At 42.0% G+C, this 18,858-nt stretch overlaps 1 protein-coding gene across 1 annotated transcript in view; it reads left to right on the top strand.

The window, feature by feature from the left end:
* Window positions 1-18,858, top strand: part of ASTN1 (astrotactin 1) — a 500,284-nt gene that overhangs the window by 220,686 nt on the left and 260,740 nt on the right. Inside the window, exons 3-7 of the mRNA XM_007937608.2 lie at window positions 3,810-4,203; window positions 5,672-5,818; window positions 7,078-7,185; window positions 12,628-12,777; window positions 14,685-14,852. Of these exons, the coding sequence (XP_007935799.1) occupies window positions 3,810-4,203; window positions 5,672-5,818; window positions 7,078-7,185; window positions 12,628-12,777; window positions 14,685-14,852 (967 nt within the window). The remainder of the gene's footprint in view (window positions 1-3,809; window positions 4,204-5,671; window positions 5,819-7,077; window positions 7,186-12,627; window positions 12,778-14,684; window positions 14,853-18,858) is intronic.

The raw sequence follows: 18,858 nt of genomic DNA, 5'->3' as shown, positions 1-18,858 counted from the left end.
CTTGAAGTATATTTTACAGTTTTCTTTGTAGAGGTCTTTTGTGTCCCTGGTAAGATTTATTCCCAAGTATTTTATTTTTTTGGTAGCTATTGAAAATGGTATTGATTTCCTTATTTCTTTTCCAAAAACAATTATTGAACAGCTTCTTTATGACTTCTTTATGCCAGATGCTATGCCTGACCCTTGAGCTATAAGAGCTATGTCAGACTGGCCCCTGCTCTCATAAAGTTTATAGTCTAGTAGATGAGGTAGATCAGTAAGTTAAAGGTAAAAGTACTTGTGGATACTGACTAGAGGGCATTGAGCTTCTGTTAAGAGTGGTGGATAAATTTGGAAACACAGAGTGGAGATGGGTGCATGACATGATAAACATAATTAACAACACTGAATTGTCCATGTAAACAATGTTGACAAACACACATCTCTACATATATACATAAAGTTAAAGTACTTGTGTTTAGGGTTATGTGGAAAGTGCTATGGGAACCCAAGAATGGACAGTACTGTAAGACTAGGGAAAAGTGGGCTGGGGGTGTGTCACTGAACTAACTTTCAAATGATGAGTTGGAGTTACCTAAGGGAGGACACTGTGACCAGGTCTCAGCATGAATATACAGATCAGATAATGAGACAGTTTTGTTGTTAGGCCTGGAGGACTGTGATGAAATAAAGGAAGCTCTGCCTAGAATTGTCCATCCCTAAGCAGTCTCCATCAATGTTATATAAAATATTGTTATATAAAAATTCCAAAATCTACAAATTATTTGACAAACTTCATATTACTCTCTTAGGTAAGTGCTGAAAATGTCAATTTTGTAATAAAATAAAAGCTGATTTCATTTTTTTGATCTCTATTAAAGCCCTGGTACAAATGATTTATTGATTTTTAAAAGAAAAAATATATTTTAAATGCCACTTTTCTTCCCACAAGCAATGTGTTAACAGATGTGAAGTTTTCATATACCCCAAACATACTTCTAGTTACAAAATGTTAACAGTTTTGAGAAAAATCAATAAAATAATCAGAAAACTTGTGATAAGATGAATAAAGAGCAAAACAAATTTATATCTTGCAGTCAATGTTATTATTCTTTTTTAATGTTCAAAGTTTGTTATTTTTTACTTGTTGCCTGGGTCCAGATGTACCTTAACATCTTCTTCTTCTTATTATTATTATCATCATCAATGCCCTAAAAACTAAAACTAACACAAACAAGTGAATTTACTGTGAACACAGCTAGGATAACTACTTAAAATCTGCTGCTGTAGAATGAATTCTACTCCTCATTCCTGGTGTGACTTTAGGAAAGCTACATAGCCTCTGTGCCTCAGCTTTCATAAATGTAAAAGGGGGAAATATTTGTACCTACCTCTTAGAGTTAAAAAGTATAGAGCGTTTAGAACAGATGTCTGCCACATAATACAAGCTTGATAAGAGACAGCTGCTACTGATTTATTACTGCCTCATATGGGGAATGACCCTATGGCCTGGATCTTACTATAACCACAGTGTCACCATCTGAAAGGAGAACTACAGAGGAAGAGTGAAAGGGCCTCCTAAAAACCTCAGTGTGAGCCGGAAAGATGTTATTTAAACCATTCCTTGGAGATTGATGTTCATGCCACTCTTACAGCTCTTTAGGGAATAAAATTACTTCTCACTTTCACTGGCCTAATTCAATGTCTGACAACTTTTCTCAGTCAGGAAGTTATTCCTTCTGTGTGGCTTAATTACCTATTATTGCAGCTTTAGTTTGGGGTGAAGAAAAGGATAGTGGGTCTGAAGATTCAACTGAAAAACTATTGGGTTAGTCACAAAGAGTAGCTTTCAAGAACTGGTCCAGAGCTCAGTTGCAGCACCATTGAGGTGTTGTGTCTTCTACATGGTGCTCTGGGCCTAGAATACTTGGCTTTGGATTCCCACTGTCACTGTAACCTGAACAGTTTCATGTTTATGTTATCTTTATGCTGGCATTAAGATATAACTATGAAGAAGGGTTCTATTGATAAAAGAAAAATTTGAAAACCAAGGGGCTGGTGTATGCCTCTGAAAAGCCACCTAGCATAACCTGTCACTTATCAGCTGACTGTTGCTTCATGGGTCTGCTTCTCTGTGATGCCTGTTTGAAAGAAGCAACATGCAACATCTCGTGTGTGTGTGTGTGTGTGTGTGTGTGGTCCTTTGCTTAAACTTACAGTGGAAGAGGGAGGATAAATGGGAAGATTTATAGCAAGAGGAACTTTATAAATCCAAGACATAATTATTATGAAGCTAGAAAAAGTCCCCTTGAATGAGTTGGAGGGAATAATCTTGACCCTGTGTAAAGTGGGTGGGCCCACTGAGGATGAACAGGGGTTTTTCATCTGTAACTTCTATGATAGGGTGGCAGTGATTGAAGCCCAAGGTTGAGAGCAGAATCATTTGGCACACCCCAGCCTAATGAAATAGGTTCAGAGAGATATTGACCAAAATAAAGGGAGTGAACACAGATTGTGCTTGGGAAGATTTATGCCCACTGAGCACTGTGCAGCTGTTGGTTGCAGAGCATTCCCCCAGAGTCTGCCTGATGGATGTCAGGGCGAGATGGTCAATCTCACTGAGGCACTGCATCCTTGCCTGTGATGGACAGCCGAGTGGACTGCTGATTGTTAAGTAATGGCCACAGAGGTGATGGCCTTTGAGAACCAGGAAGTTTAAAAGGAAACTCCTCTACCTTTCTGACTCAGGACACGGGTCTCTATCCCATCTCCTGATCTTTAGCAAGGATAGAAAACATCGACCAGGACTGTGTGGTTGGGAGAAACCCAAAAAGGTCATGTTCAAATGGTAAAATTCCTTCCTGCACCTGGCTGTAAATTCTGATGGATGTAAATTTCTCTTTGGATTTGTCAGTGGTTTCCCTTGCTGAGAGGCAAGTACTCATATGGAGGCATTTAAACTTAGACAATCTCTGCTATGCTGTGCACTGTGCTACACATTTGACATAATTACCTAATGTTATCCTTACAACCTCCATGGGGGGTTAAGTGGTATCAACCTCATTTTATATGAGAAATCTGAGTTTAGAATTTGCATGACTTGCAGATCATTAGGGACATAGAATTAGAATCCACTTATGATTGATTTTTAAGGTGTGAAAACCAAAACCAAACCTGCAGCCACTGAGTCAATTCTAGCTCATAGTGGCCCTGTAGGACTGAGTAGAACTGCCCCAAAGGGTTCCAAGGCTGTAAACTTTACTAAAGCACATCTTTTTCCTGTTGAGTGGCTGGTGGGTTTGAACTGCTGACCTTTCAGTCAGCTGCTGAGCACTTAACCACTTAAAATGTGACACAGGAAGAAACTAGATGTCATCTCTGCTTAAAAAAAAAAAAGAAAGAAAGAAAAGAAAAAAAAGGTCTGAAACCAGCTTTACATTGTAATAGATTTGCTTTATTAAAGAAAAGGTTAGGGTTATGCTCCTATTTCTAACCCTAGTCACTGTCTCTAGAGCTGAAATCACACACACGCACAAACACACAGAGTCCCAATGACTTCTTTGCTTTCCACATTGTTTTCTAAGCCAGAAACAACCTTGAATCACTCAAAATGATGCATTGGTCATCTAGATTCCATTTTTCTCTCACCTTAAACACCAGTATAGCAGACTGTCCATTTGCTGCTGAATGATGCTTGCCATAAATGCTTAATGCACTTGAATGAATTAATTAACAAATGAGTGATGCATGGAGCTAGCTGAAGGGGATATGACTCCTTGTGGGAAGAACCCACTGTCTTCCCACATCCATCTGCTGCCCTCTCTTCCCAGGGTGGCATGATTGCTCTGCTGCTGTCCATCTTGTGTCTGGTGATGATCCTGTACACACGGCGGCGCTGGTGCAAGCGTCGCCGTGTCCCTCAGCCCCAGAAGAGTGCCAGTGCTGAAGCAGCCAACGAAATCCACTATATCCCTTCTGTGCTGATTGGCGGCCATGGGAGGGAGAGTCTGCGCAATGCCCGTGTGCAGGGCCACAACTCCAGCGGCACCCTGAGCATCCGGGAGACCCCTATCCTGGACGGCTATGAGTACGACATCACAGACCTGCGGCACCACCTGCAGAGGGAGTGCATGAATGGAGGAGAGGACTTTGCCAGCCAGGTCACTCGCACCCTTGACTCCCTGCAGGGCTGCAATGAGAAGGCAGGGATGGACCTCACACCAGGTGAGATGGGAAAAGGACAGGGAGTTGCTTGGTCCTTTGTCACCAGGAGCTAGTGATTAGGTAGAGATCAGTGGCTGTGTTATTTAGTGGGGGGGAGAGGGTCATATATAATGGGACAGTCTAGTGCTTTTCCCCAGGTGGGCAAGAAGAATAAACTGTTTCTTGAGATGAAAGGGGATGTTTCTAATCTGGAAAATCAGAAGAACAAGTCAAGTTGGATCCCTCTCCACTTCTACCGTGTACTGGAAGCAGAAATACTTTTACATCCAACGGAGGAGTGGGTGAGAGCCTATTAAGTATGTAATGAGCAAACCCCAGGCAATAAGGAGATAGCAAAAATCAAAAGTGTGGATGGCATTTAAGTATGTAGAATATTTGCTTAGGTGATTTGATTCTTCATTGAACTGGAGGGAGTCGTGATATCTGCTCTTTTCTATTTCTGAGGCTTTGGTCTGAGACATTTTACCTCTGTGACCTGCAGAAGGGCTGTACTTCTCCAAAGAAAATGAAGGAATGCAATCAAGTTGTCAAGTCTCAGATGTTTCATGCATCTGTGGAGACTCTGGGTAGAAGGGACTTGGACCTAAACCAACTCTGACAAAATCAGGTTTTTTTTTTTTTGTTTTTTTTTAAAAAGGCAGAGAGGGAAGGGCTACTTTTCTTTTACAGTAGCTCACCTGTTTCTCACTCCAATCTCTATGAATAAGCAATACCCTATAGATAAAATCCTAAGACAGTGGCCTTTCAAGGAATCACTCTGCCTTTGAGAAAGATGTTTTTGATATCAAAAGCTGCTTAAGATATATGGACTTTCAGTAGGACTTGGAAAGAGTGGGATTGCATAGTGCTTTCCATTCTTTTTGATATCTAGAAGTGATTATATATGAAAACTTTATATCCTGGGAAGATTCAAAGTCAGAGAACTCCTTGAGAATAGGGTACATGTCTATAATTTCTCTAGTTTTCTCCACAATACCTGGCACAGGGCTAAGCCTTCCAATTAGCTATATGGTATTCAAGGATTACAAACTCAAATGTCTTCAGAGGCCAAGCAGATAACAGAAGTATGTGAAATATCTGATGTCAGACAATAGGGAGTGGTGCAGAGTGAGATGAAAGAAAGAATGCATTCTCTATCTCCATATATTCAAATTCAAATTCTTTTCAAACTCTATGCTGACCAAAAGAGGACATATCTGCAGTATTCATGTAGTCAAAGGACCACAAGTGTTGACTCATCAATACAGAATAAGTTAAACTGAATTCTCAGTTGTAATCACACTCTTTTTGCTCCTTCTCCCATAAATTTGTAGTCCCTCTTGAAATTAAAGAAGAATATTTTGATTTCTGCCAGTCTCTCCCTTCTAAAGTTCCTTATTTCAATTCACTCAGTTTATGCAGATGTTCTTGGTCTGACTTTCTTTTGGCCTTTTCTCTTAAAGTTTTGCCTGGAATTATCCTTCTGCAGGAAGTGACAATGCCAAGCTATCATTGATGAACAAGTACAAGGACAACATCATTGCCACCAGTCCCGTGGATTCCAACCACCAGCAAGCCACCCTTCTCTCTCACACCTCCAGTAGCCAGAGAAAGCGGATCAACAACAAAGCAAGAGGTATCCATGTGTGTTGTTAGAGCTAATAGGTAGATTTCATAATATTGGTGGAGTGAGGCCATTAATATCCACTACCCACACTGTCATGCGTTGCTATAGGGGTGTGCCCTGGTACAGTCATTCTAGAGGCTGGTTAGGTGTTACCAAAAAAAATTAAATATGCAAATCCTTTGACCAAGTAATTTCACCAACAAGAATTTATCCAAAGGAAACAATTAGACAAGCATGTAAAGATATGTGTAAAAGGCTGTTCATCACAGCATTGTTTAAAGAGTGAAAAATTGGAAATAGCTTGTGTCCATTAATAGGATATCAGTTAACTGCCTGGCATGTCTGTCTGCTGTCAAGTAGTTCACCATGAAGTCACCAAAGATGATAATGTGGATCTATATGTGTTAATATGGAAAGTTGCCTATCAAATGAAAAAACAAAATCAGGTTATAAAATAGAAGATACAGCATAGTGCCTTTTTAAAAGAAGATTTTAAAACTTTTATCAGTTTCTATGTCAGAAAAATATGGGAAATATATACATCGAAGGTTAATAGTGTTCCCTGGAATGGTAGACTTACAGGGGATCGAGGTTGTTCTCTTTACACATTTTTGTGTACTTTTTCCCATTAAATAGAACCAGGAAAAAAAATATCTTATGCCCTTTTACACATGATTTTGGTCTCATATCAACCAGAAGGAGCTCTGGTGGTGTTAGTGATTAAAGCATTTGGCTGCTAACCAGAAGGTATGAGGTTCAAACCCACCAGCAGGTCTGCAGGAAAATATGAGGCAGTCTGCTTCTGTAAAGATTTACAGCTTTGGAATCCATATGGGGCATTTCTGCTCTGTCCTATAGAGTCACTCTAAGTCAGAATTGACTCGATGGCAGTGTAGTTTTTTAATCAACTAGAATCGTGAAACTAGAATCGTGACCTGTAATGAGGAAATTGTTGCTTTCTTCCTTTTCTCCCTCATCCCTAGAGGTCCTGTTTGACAAGCAGTTGTCTGAAATGCCCTGAGTGGGTGGGAGCATGGGCTAGGGGTGGGGGTGCAAGGCAGAGTAGGACTCTATGATTGTTGTCAGATGAAGGTCTGTTTCACCAACAAACCTGTATATTAGGAAATCCCAGTTCCATGGCTACTCCTCCCAGATTGTCAGTCAACTCATGCTTGTAGTATGGATTTTCTGTAGAACTGCCCCAAAGATTTGGTGTCATGAAGACAAAAGTAAAGGTGTTGTCTTTCCTGTGCTCCTTTTTTTTACAGCTGGATCCGCCTTCCTGAACCCTGAAGGGGATTCAGGAACAGAAGCAGAAAATGACCCCCAGCTGACCTTTTACACAGATCCCTCACGGAGCCGGAGGCGCAGTAGAGGTAGGAAGAAGGGAGGAGAGGACTGTAAAAGTGGCCTGAAGGGAAGGGACAGAAGGGAGCTAGAGGTGTTGTCACAAGTTGAGGGTTCTGTGTACCCAAGCCAGTTTCTGCAGGAAGAATCATTGTACCACAATTGATGTTTCCTTTTAAAGAAGAACGAAGAGCCTAGAGTGGAAAATTTCAGAGAATCATCTCTCCCAGATAATGGCACTCTCAAACAAGTTTCCAAGTTGTTTGAAAGGCTATTTCTTGGTCAGAAGACTCTCAATTCCTTCTGGAAGCCTCAGGAGTCATAGTGTGGTGTTTAGAGAAAGGAAATATAGTTGATACAGTGTAGTAAAAATAAATAAAGTTGATAAAGGGATGTTATATATACCTTGCTTACCCAGTGACATCAACCTTGGTATTGAGGTAGGCAGTATTGGGGAGCAGGCATAGTTGAAGAATTATGTAAGGCCTAAAAAGTGTGTATGTCATGTCCTTTGACCTTTAATTCCCTTCCAAGTAGAGGCTCTGGACCCAAGTCCCCAATTCCCCTTTGTTCTCTTGGCCAGGTCCCAGGTGGCTTATGAGTTCTCAGCATTGATAGAGTTTCCCTTCCTGCAGCTACTCTTTGATGTCCACCCTGATATTTAGTGGCTTCCTTCAGGTACATCCATTCTAATTGTGGTGACCCCTGCCTATAACTGTGCTGAACTTACCACCGTCACTAAGGGAAGATCTGGGTTTAGGCACCAATTAGCTTCCCCATATACTTGCTGTCTGATATTGGACATAGACAGCAACTTCTCTGACTCAGTTTCCTCACATATTAACTGAGCTAATGATTCCTCACACATACGGCTACTTAGCAATTAAATGAGATCCAAATTTACTTTCTTGGTAACTGGTAAAGCCCTATGAAATCCTTGTTGTTGCTGTTAGAACTCTCCATAGGGCAGCCCAGCCCATTTGGGGTTCTGTTTCGTACCAGCTTAAAGGATGCTGGACAGGGATGCCTTGATATACAATGGAAGGTATTTATGTGACACCACTATGTTCTGTACTCAATCTTACCTTCTCCCACCAAATCATCAACCAGTGCCTCCTAAAGACACAGTCATTTGGGGTTTCTCTTACCTCTGAGTAGTTCCTTTCTTATTCCCAGAGATGAGAAGAAGCCTTTCTCTTCCTCAATCCTAGTTTTTGTAGGCCTCGCTGCTATCAGACCAAATGTCCTTCCCATCATTTTCCTGCAGAGAATGATGGGGTACTGGACAGCCTAAGCCTAATTTCTCATACTCCAGCTTCCCTGAGGTAAGAACGTGGATTAGAGTCTCCCCTTCTTCTTTAATCCTCATGACATGTTTACATATAGTAGATATTAACCCAAGACCCATCTTCTGAGACCAGTGTGGTCCTGATCTATAGGGTGTGCCCTGCTTTTGCAAAATCATGTTTGAGAAAACCCACAATGATGAATTAGAATGACTGTACTTAAAGCAAGTAGGGAATCATAAAACTCTTTAACTGTCAAGAGCTTTAACTATCTAGCTCTCCTGGTGCATCAATTATTTGCTGCTTCTAACTAGACTGGAAGTGTCTTAGGAACAGAGCCTGTCTAATTTATCTCTATTTTACCAATGTAGCTAGTGAAGGACATTACCTATAATAGATACTTAATAAATGTTTGTTGAATTGAACTGGATATATCAATCAGACGTGAAGAAACATTTAATAACTCACCTGTAGTGGGTCAGGCTTTGTGATGTTGTTGTTGTTGTTATGTGCCGTCAAGTCGGCCCTGACTCATAGCGACCCCTCCTTGGGTTTCCGAGGCAGTATCACTACAGAAGTAGGATTGCCCAACCTTTGATAGTTGGTAGAAATATGGCACCATGGTAAGGGTTAATTTAATAATATGAATAAAGTGAAATGATGAATGCTTAGAAGAGAGAATAGGTAATTCTACTTGGCAATTATAGGAGGCACAAAAGGAGACAATAAATAGAACTGGATTACATACAATGCATAGAATTTCTTGAAAGAAAAGAGTGTGGGATAAGGGCATTCCAGGTTGAGGAAAAAGCATAAAAAGGCTTTCAAGGCACAAAACAACATGGTATATTCAAGGAAATAAAAGTAGTTCAACGTGGCAGGTATAGTTTAGGATATTTATATTTAAAGAGAGATTGCTTGAGAGAGCAAGAGAGAGAGAGAGCATGCACACAAGGATGAGAGGGCTAATTATCAAAAGACCATGCATATGCCATGTTACTGAATGTGCTTTTGGTTCTGCAGGTCATAGCAAGTACTGGAAATTTTAAGGTCAGGTGGAGATGCTGGGTTATGAATTGATGATACAGAAGGGCCAAAAAGACAGGAAGATCAGTAGCAGGTCATTGCAATTGCAGGAGAGTGGTGAGTGCTTGTAAACAGTGACAAGGCTGTGTGATAAGGGCTATAAAAGCACAACTCATTGAGGGACAGAGGAATACCCAGGAGTGAGTGGCAATCTGTTTTGAAGGTTTCAGAGAAGTGTTTATGGGGAGATGTTGTTTGAGCTAAAACTTGAAGAGTAGGTGTATACCAGGCTGACAAGGTGACAAAATGGCATTCTGTGGAGGAGGCAATAATATGTGTAAAGTCACAGAGACATAAATGATGATAGTCTAATCAAGGAGCTGTAAGTAGTTTATGAGAATGAAGCTTAAGGTGCAGGTTTATGGGTTGCGTAGGAAGTCAGGCTGGAAGATCAGCAGAAACCAGCAAGTACACAGCCTTGATTCCAGTGGCCTTGGACTTGATGCTTCAGTTGGAGTCATTGAAGATTCTAAAGAGCCTTGTTCTAGTGTGCTCTTCTTTGTGAGGGATCCCTTTGGGGGCAGTGAGGAGGAGAGATGAGAATGAGGAGTAAGTGAGGTAGGGAGATTAGGTGATATCTGTTGCCATAGCCAGGTGTTAGATGAGAGGAGTAGATAGGAATGGAGTGAATGGAGAGAGATGTTTGGAAGGCAAATGCAAGAGATGTAATGACACTGTTGGTAGGGAGGGTGTGGTTTGTGAATGAGAGGGAGGAATTAAACATGGAGATTTTTCACTTGGGGAACTGCATGAATGGCAGTAGGGCAATTGAAATGGGAGGAGGGCATTTGGGGAAAAGATGGCAGGTCCAGTGTTACCGATGTTGTGTGAGGGACATTCTGGTGCTGGGTCTGCTGTTGAGTCCTGGGCTGGAGATGCAGATTGCTGAGTATGAGGAAAAAGACTGGATGATGAAAGATTACTAACAGAAAAGAATATCTCCAGTAGGCATGGGCCAGAGACTGCTGCCTAGAGTCTTTCTCTCTCAACACACTCGTCTTAGGGAAACCTAGTCCTCAAAAAGGACTGGTACAGCCCTGGAGAAAACCCATGTGTTATGTACCTGAGAACAACTTTTACAAACGCTACCCTTGACCCACAGACTGAATAATGCATTGTTCCTAGTGGGCTGAAGCCTCAGCCAGACCTGCATTTTGATCTCTCCTTCATAGCCACTTGATTCTGAACACACCCTATAGCCTCTCTAACTCCCTTTTTCTCTCTGGGAGTTGCCTCACCAGACTGTGGTGAATATGAAAAGATATGATCTATGTAAATCCCTGAGCAGTGTTGCCTGAAACCTAGTTAAACCAAAAGAACCCATTATTGTTGAGTCAATTCCTACTCAAAAGACATCCAGTAGGACAGAATAGAACTTTCCATAGGGTTTCCAAGGCTGTAATCTTTACAGAAACAGATTGCCTCATTTTTTTCCCCTAGAGTGGCTGTATGTTCAAACCACCAACGTTTTGACCCTGAACACACCCTATAGCCTCTCTAAGTAACTGAGCACTTAACTAATGTCACACCAGGGATCCTTGAAACCTAGATACTGTGTCATAAATGAGGCTAATGTCTTTGAGATATATTTTCCTTACCTGTAAAGTGGGAAATTCCTGTTCATTCTCAAAGATTTGTTATAATAAAGCAAATATTAATGTATGTAAAACACTCAGAACAATGTCTGCCACCTGGTTAGTACTTCCTAATACCAAAAAAAACAAACTCAATGCCACTGAGTCGATTCCAACTCATAGAAACCCTTTTGGGTTTCCAAGATGGTAAATCTTTATGGAAATAGATTGCCCAGTCTTCCATCCACAGAGTGGCTGGAGGGTTTGAACTGTCAACCTTCTGGTTAGCAGTCAAATGTCTTAGGCACTATGCCACCAGAGCTCCTTAGTGCTTCCCAATAGCTGCCTTGTATTACTGTCAATAATAAAACACGCAGTAGAAGAAAATTGCAAAGGACCCACACAACTCTGTTGGTAGAGTTATTTTCTCACAGCTGAGAAAAAGACTCTGGTTGCTACCATTTTATCTCCTCCACCCAAAGATTCCTCAAAACCAAAACATCAAAAATACCTCTGTCTCCACCTAACACCTGGGAGTGTTTCTGATTTCCCACTATTACTTCCTCATTAAGCTTCCACTTATAAACTTACTCCCATGATTGCAAGACTGTGGTGAGCCTTCTAGAGCAACAACAGCCTCTACATGTACAGAGCTACCTTTCCTCATTGTCCTCAGTCTAGGCTCTACAGAGCAAGATGAAGTTCAGAAGGCAAGTAAAACCAAAACCAACAGTGACAAACCCAATGCTGTTGAATTGATTATAAGTCATAGTGACCCCATGTACTATGGAATAGAAACTGTGCTGTATAGGGTTTTCTTGGCTGTAATCTTTGCAGAAGCAGATTGCTAGGCCTTTCTTCCATGGCACTTCTGGGTGAGTTCAAACCACCACCCTTTAGTTCATACTCAAGTAAAAACTGTTTGCACTATCCAGGGACCTCTGATGAGACAAATACCAAAACCAAACCCACTGCCATCGAGCCGATTCTGGCTCAGTGCAACCTTATAGGACAGAGTATGAACTAAAGGTTGGTGGTTCGAACTCACCCAGAAGTGCCATGGAAGAAAGGCCTAGCAATCTGCTTCTGTGAAAATTACAGCCCCGTAGAGTTTCCAAGGCTGTAAATCTTTATGGAAAGAGACTGTCTCATCCATTTCCTGGGGAGCAGCTGGTGGGTTCGAACCACCAAACAGAGGGAGAGAATTCTTCCCTTTATACTTTCCCTTGTGAACCTGGCCCAGGAAGAGTGCAGGGGGCTTACATTCAACTGACCACTGTGGACCCTGAGGGCCACTAGTTGACCATATCCTCCCCGAGTCCAGCTAATCACATGGATATCCATGGGGTTTAGGGTCACAGAGGTGACACAGCTACAGACACTGTCCACCCTGATCTGGGTTTGTCAGTTTCTTCTGCTTTTTGCCAGAGTGTGCAAAGAAGACAGTCAAGGAGCAAAAGGCCAAATTTGGCTTGCAGTGCTAAAATTTTTACCTCCACGTGCCTTGCTTTTGTCTTGTTTCCAGTGGGTTCTCCTCGGAGTCCTGTGAATAAGACCACTTTGACACTGATCAGCATCACCAGCTGTGTGATCGGCCTTGTGTGCGCCTCTCATGTCAGCTGCCCTCTCGTTGTCAAAATCACCTTGCACGTCCCAGAGCACCTGATTGCCGATGGTAAGCCCACTTCTTCTGACTTGAGACCTCCTCTCCCAAAAAGGAAAGTTTCCAGGTTGGGCAAGAGATAGAGAAGTGAGGAATACTGTTAGTTATTACTAGAACAAGAAATGCACACACGAATAGAACATAAAACCCAAATGAATAAGGATTAGGACCAAAAAAGAGTCTTGACACGTGAAATAAGTTATATTATTGTTATTATGTGCCGTCGAGTCAAACCGGACTCATAGTGACCCCTCCTTGGGTTTCTGAGGCAGTATCACTATGGAAGTAGATTGCCCAACTTTCCTTCTGAGGAGTGGCTCTGGTAGCCTAGTGCCTAAGGCACTTGATTGCTAACCAGAAGGCTGGTGGTTCAAACCCACCAGCCACTCCTTGGAAGGAAGGTTGGGCAATCTACTTCCATAGTGATACTGCAGGTTTGACTCGATGGCACATAACAACATGAAATAAGTAAGTGGGTTTAAAAAAAAAAGACCCACAACTAAACAGATGACCTCCTCTTTTTCTGTACCTAACCCCATTTTTGCTTGTTTTGAAATAAGCCTCTGTCTTTGTGGAGAAATGCAGAGCGTAGCGGCTACATGTAGGTAGGTGCCAAGGTTCATTTAGTATTTGAGAGGGGAAGAGCTAAATAGAGCAGTAAATCAAAGCTAAACTCACTGCCATCGAGTCAATTCTGCTCATAGTGACCCCCATTGGCTTTCCAAAGTTGTAAATCCTTACAGAAGCAGATTACTCTGTCTTTCTTTCACAGAGCAACTGGTGGGTTTGAGCCACCAACCTTTTTGTTAGCAGCCACATGCCTTAACCACTCCACCACACACACACACACACAAACACACAAACCCACTGCCATCTAGTAGATTCTGACTCATGGCAACTTACTGGGTTTTCAAGACTATAAATCTTTACAGAAGTAGATTGCCTCATCTTCCTCCTGTGGAGCAACTGGCAGGTTTGAAGCACTGACCTTCGGGTTAGCAGACAAATGTCTTACCCACTATGTCACCAGAGCTCCTTTTACTACAGCACCAAACCAAAAAACCCTCAAGCTCACTGCCATCAAGTCAGTTTGACTCACGGTGACCCCCATTGGCTTTCTAAGGTGGCTATAAATCTTTGTGGAAGTAGAAGACTGCCCCATCTTTCTCCCTCGGAGCAGCTGGTGGGTTTGAACCACTGATCTTTTGGTTAGCTGACAAATGCTTTAACCATGATGCCACCAGAGCTCCTTAAACAGAGTAGCAAAGGTGTTTAAAGATTAGCCGTGCTTCAGTTTGGTATGCTCAGGTAGAAAATTTCTAATTGCAGTCACTCACTCTAAGCCTAGAACTCTGAAGTGATCATTTATTTTCATCCAGGGAGACCCCAGTATAATGAGGGAGTGATATAGATTCTGAGGTCCCTGAATTATTGAAGTCCAGAGTACCTAATTGTCTTGTTAATGTCTATTCTCTTGGTTGCTGTAAGGCTGAAAACAGGTGGGGACTGTTTGTGGTGTTAGGGGCCTGCTATTTCATGGCAAGCAAAGACAGGCAGCACGTCCCTGTTCCTGGACTAGAGCCAAGTGCCTGTGGCTGCATCTGATGGAGCTGTGCTATGGCCATCACAGAGCTGCTCTGTCCGTTTGTCCCTTAGGAACTCCTGGATAAGATAGGAGGGAGCAAGACAGCAGGAATGATAGGATGGGAGGGCCTAAACCTTCTGGCCTCACAGCAGTCCAGGTGATGGCTGAGCCTCCGTTGGCTGATCCCTTGCTCTGGAGCTAATCAAGGGCCAGGGCTGGTGGAAATAGTGGTCTTGGATTGGGGCTAATGTGCAGAGTGGCCTTTTCTCTGTCTCTGGTGACTTATGTACATTTGTGTGTATACACATGAGCATGCTTTCTCTCTCCCCTGCAGGGAGCCGCTTCATCTTGCTGGAGGGGAGCCAGCTGGATGCCAGTGACTGGCTGAACCCTGCCCAAGTAGTACTGTTCTCTCAGCAGAACTCTAGTGGGCCCTGGGCCATGGATCTCTGTGCTCGGCGGCTCCTGGACCCCTGTGAACACCAATGTGACCCTGAAACTGGTAGGCAGGAGCACTGGGCAGTGGGTAACTATCAGAGAGATCATGCCTATTGCAGTCACTCCCTTGAAACTTAGGCCATCCTACCCAATTGTCCCACTGCCATGGGGAGCCTAGACTATGCAAGCTACCAGCATATGGTTTGGCCACTGAACATGTTGGCTTAAAGTATGGGGTCATCTGGTAGAAGCCTTGGAAAGATCCTATCTGTAGCTAACCTTAAGCCAGAAAGATGAGTTCAGGATAGTCTCCATAGTTTTTGGTCATCAGTTAGGGATATTTAGCTACTGAGGCTAGACTTTTTATGATTTTAAAATTAATGCATGTTTATTGCAGAAAATCTGGAAAATTCTGAAAAGCTTAAAGAATAAAACGATAATCATCAATAATTCTATCTCTTGAAGATAATGTCTTTTAAAATTTTAATATCTTCCCTTCTAATCTTTTTCAGCACATGATTTTTTTAGAGGCTTCGGAGCATACTAGATCTAAGTAGAATTTTCCTGCTTTCATTCACTTAACATTCTATCGTGAGAGTTTTCCAGAACCATTAAATAGTCTTCAATAACATAACGTTAATGGCCTGTTAGTATTCCCTATATATCTCTATCATAGCTTGTTTAAGTGCTCCCCTGTTATTTGATCTTTATAAAAAAAATAAATAAAACTAGTTGCTATAGATTTGCTTTAACTTTTAATTTTTATAAATACTATTAAAATGAACATCCTTACATAGAAATGCAAGGCACATTTGAAGTTATTTTCTTTGGAAACATTCTTAAAAGTGAGATTACTGGTCAAAGAATATGTACTACATCTTTAAGCCTTTCAAATGGGACTGGAGTTGTATAAGTAAGTATCCAAATGCAGGCCCGACATTCATTGGAGCACTCCCATGCCCCTTTAAGGAACAACTTTCCTAGGAGTGTGGATCCTTCATTCCAAGTTGCCTTGCACATTCATTGTTGAAAGTGTTCAGCTAGAGTAGTCTTTATAAAGAACTGTCTCCAGTAGACTGATTACCACAGATAGAGCCTTCATGGAAAAAGTATGATGTCCTAGAGCAGAGGAAGAGGATTAAGTGATATCTAAGATCCCCAAGCAAAATGTTGCTGTATGTGAGAGCTATATTATTTTCCTGGGGCTTCTGTATTAATATATCACAAGCTGGATAGCTTACATGAACAAAAACTTAACTTTCACAGCTCTGGAGACTAGAAATCCAGATCAACGTGCTAGGTAGACCCTGCTCCCTCTGAAGTCTTTAGGGGAAGATCCTTTCTTATCTCTACCAGCTTGTGAGGCCCTAGACTTTCCTTGTCATGCATACACATCTTCACATGCTATCCGTCCTCCGTATGTGTCTTTGTCTCTTCTCCCCTTTTAGAAGGACACAACTCAGATTGAGTTAGGATTCATCCCACTCTAGTATGGCCTCATATTAACTGATAATATCTTGAAAGATCCCATTTCCCAATGAGCTCATGTTCACAGATATCAGGGTTTAGGATTTAGGGTTTCAACATACATTGTTTTTTTGGGGGGGGCACAATCTACTTTGTAACAGGACCCAACTTTCCTAACTCAATGTGTACCATCTACATTTTCCACCACCTACCACACACACATATCCAGATAATCTTCTTGTTCTTCTTCAGGTACTGCGATTGAAAGATCTTGCTAGAGAGACTGAATCTAAGAGATCCAACCCCTGTCTGCATAATCCATTATTATATTTATTTTAGGGAGAAAATGGTAACAGCAGTGTCTACAGTTCACCTTCTTATATCTAAAAGTTGTTTTACGTGGGCCCATCACAGAGATTCTAGGCCCCCATATGGAGGAGAAGTACAGCATTTTAAACATCTGATGTCTAAGACTGTGCTTGCTTGCTGCTCCTCCCACGCTGTCAGGCAAACACCAAACCAAACAGATGGGCTGTACACCATGCCCAAAAGCCAGTGTTCTCGGGAAAAAGAAAAAAGAGCTAGTTTCAGAGGTGGGGCCTCTCCATGTTACTGAGCTGGTCTCTGGTCTCCTAGTTCTCCAGCTGGTTTGGATTAGGAGGACGTGGACAATCTCAGTTGTTAGACTCACTCCTGAGAGAAGAATGATCTCCGGAGGGACTTGTGTGCTTCTACTGGGTTCAAAGAACAGAATGCACCTTTAGTTGCATGTGGACAGATAGAATTGATTTTTTAAGCTGTGAGAGGGTCTTAGAGATAAGCTGGACCAAAACAAAAAACTAAATCCATTACCAGGGAGTCAATTTCAACTCATGGCAAGTGCATGTTCTACAGAGTAGAACTTCTTCATGGGGTTTATTATTTTTTTATTAATTATTATTGTAATCTTAACAAAAGCAGATCACCAGGTCTTTTATCCATGGTACCACTGAGTGGGTTCAAACCACCAAACTTCAGATTACTAGTTGAATGTAAACTGTTTATCCAGCTGGACTTGTTGTTGTTGTTATGTACCATTGAATCGGACCCTACTCCTGTGACCCCTTCTTGGGTTTCCGAGGGAGTATCACTACAGATGTAGATTGCCCAGTCTTCCTTCTGGGGAGTGGCTGGTGGGTTTGAACCGCCAGCCTTCTGGTTAACAGTCAAGTGCCTTAGGCACTATGCTACCAGAGCCTCCTTATTTTAGATCAATGCTTGAACACCCAAAGACTTGCCCAGAGTCCCGCAGCTATAGAAGACAGAGTCTGTGTTTTATCCGTCATGAAATCAGAGCAGAGGTGGGATTATAAAGGATTGCTTAATATCCCCAGACATGTCAGATTCAACATATTTGTCATTCAAAAACTGTGTAAGAAAGAACCATTACTGAGCATCTCTGCTCCATGTGCCAGAAACTGAGGAAGCAGCTTGTCCATAGCGAAGCTCTCCCATTAACCCTTTAGTGCCTTCCAGATGTCTGATTTCTAATATGAACTTAAAAATAACTTTGGGAAGTCCATCCCCTGCTAGTGGCTTCCCTGTATCCATGACAACTAATGAAATTCCAACCAGTAAGCTATGGAAGGAAACTAAAAATAAGAACCCAAATCCTACACCAGAACTAAGGTGTAGTATCTTCATTTTGGATGGCAACTGAGAAAAGATGTTGCAAAGACTTTTATTTTCATTAATGCTGGAATGGAAAGTCCCCCCCCCCAACACACACACACACACACACACCTGCCCCACTTCTTTCTGCACATGGGATGATGTGGTCATCCCACACGCGCATCAGTAAGAAACTTTATCGCCTCCCACACTCCATCCTAGAGCATTTCTCCAAAGAGCTGAGTGTGGGAATTGGCTGAAAGTCAAGTCAACGTTATTTTTGCAATCCTCCAGCTAGCTCACTTAGAAATGTCATAGTGTTGGGACATGTGCTTTCCCAGCCATGCTGAGAGGTCTGCCCATATGGATACGTGGAACTGTGCAAGTACACGTGTACACTTTCACAGACACACACACACACACACACACACACACACACAGATGTTCAGTCACTGAAAAGGAGCAGCCTTTGGTGCTTGGAACTCTCCTCAGGCATCCTTCCAAAGAGTGTCCCAATGCTACCTATGTGTCTGTCCATTATAGTGGTTCTGAATACCAGGTGTGGTAGGCTATATAATGGACACCCAAAGATGCCCATCCTAATTCCTGGCACCTGTAATTATATTATCTTACATGGTAAAGGTGAATTAAAATTGCAGATGGAATTAAGGTTGCTAATAAATTGCCCTTAAAATAAGAACATTACTGTGGATTAACAAGGGAGTCACTGACCAGTTGTCTGGTTAATGCCAACTCATGGTGACCCCATGTGTGTCAGAGTAGAACTCCAAAGGGTTTTCCAAGGCTGATATTTTATAAGCAGATTACCAGGCCTTTCTTCCAAGAAATCTCTGAGTGGACTCAAACCTTCAACCTTTTGGTTAACAGCCAAGAACACTAACCATTTGCACAGGCAATGTAATTACAGGCCTCCATAAAAGAGGAAGAGAGAG

The sequence above is a fragment of the Orycteropus afer genome, unplaced genomic scaffold (assembly GCF_000298275.1).
Source record: "Orycteropus afer afer isolate SDZICR_OR568_19922 unplaced genomic scaffold, OryAfe1.0 scaffold00043, whole genome shotgun sequence".
NCBI lineage: Eukaryota > Metazoa > Chordata > Mammalia > Tubulidentata > Orycteropodidae > Orycteropus > Orycteropus afer.
This window is presented reverse-complemented; position numbering and strand designations above follow the sequence as displayed.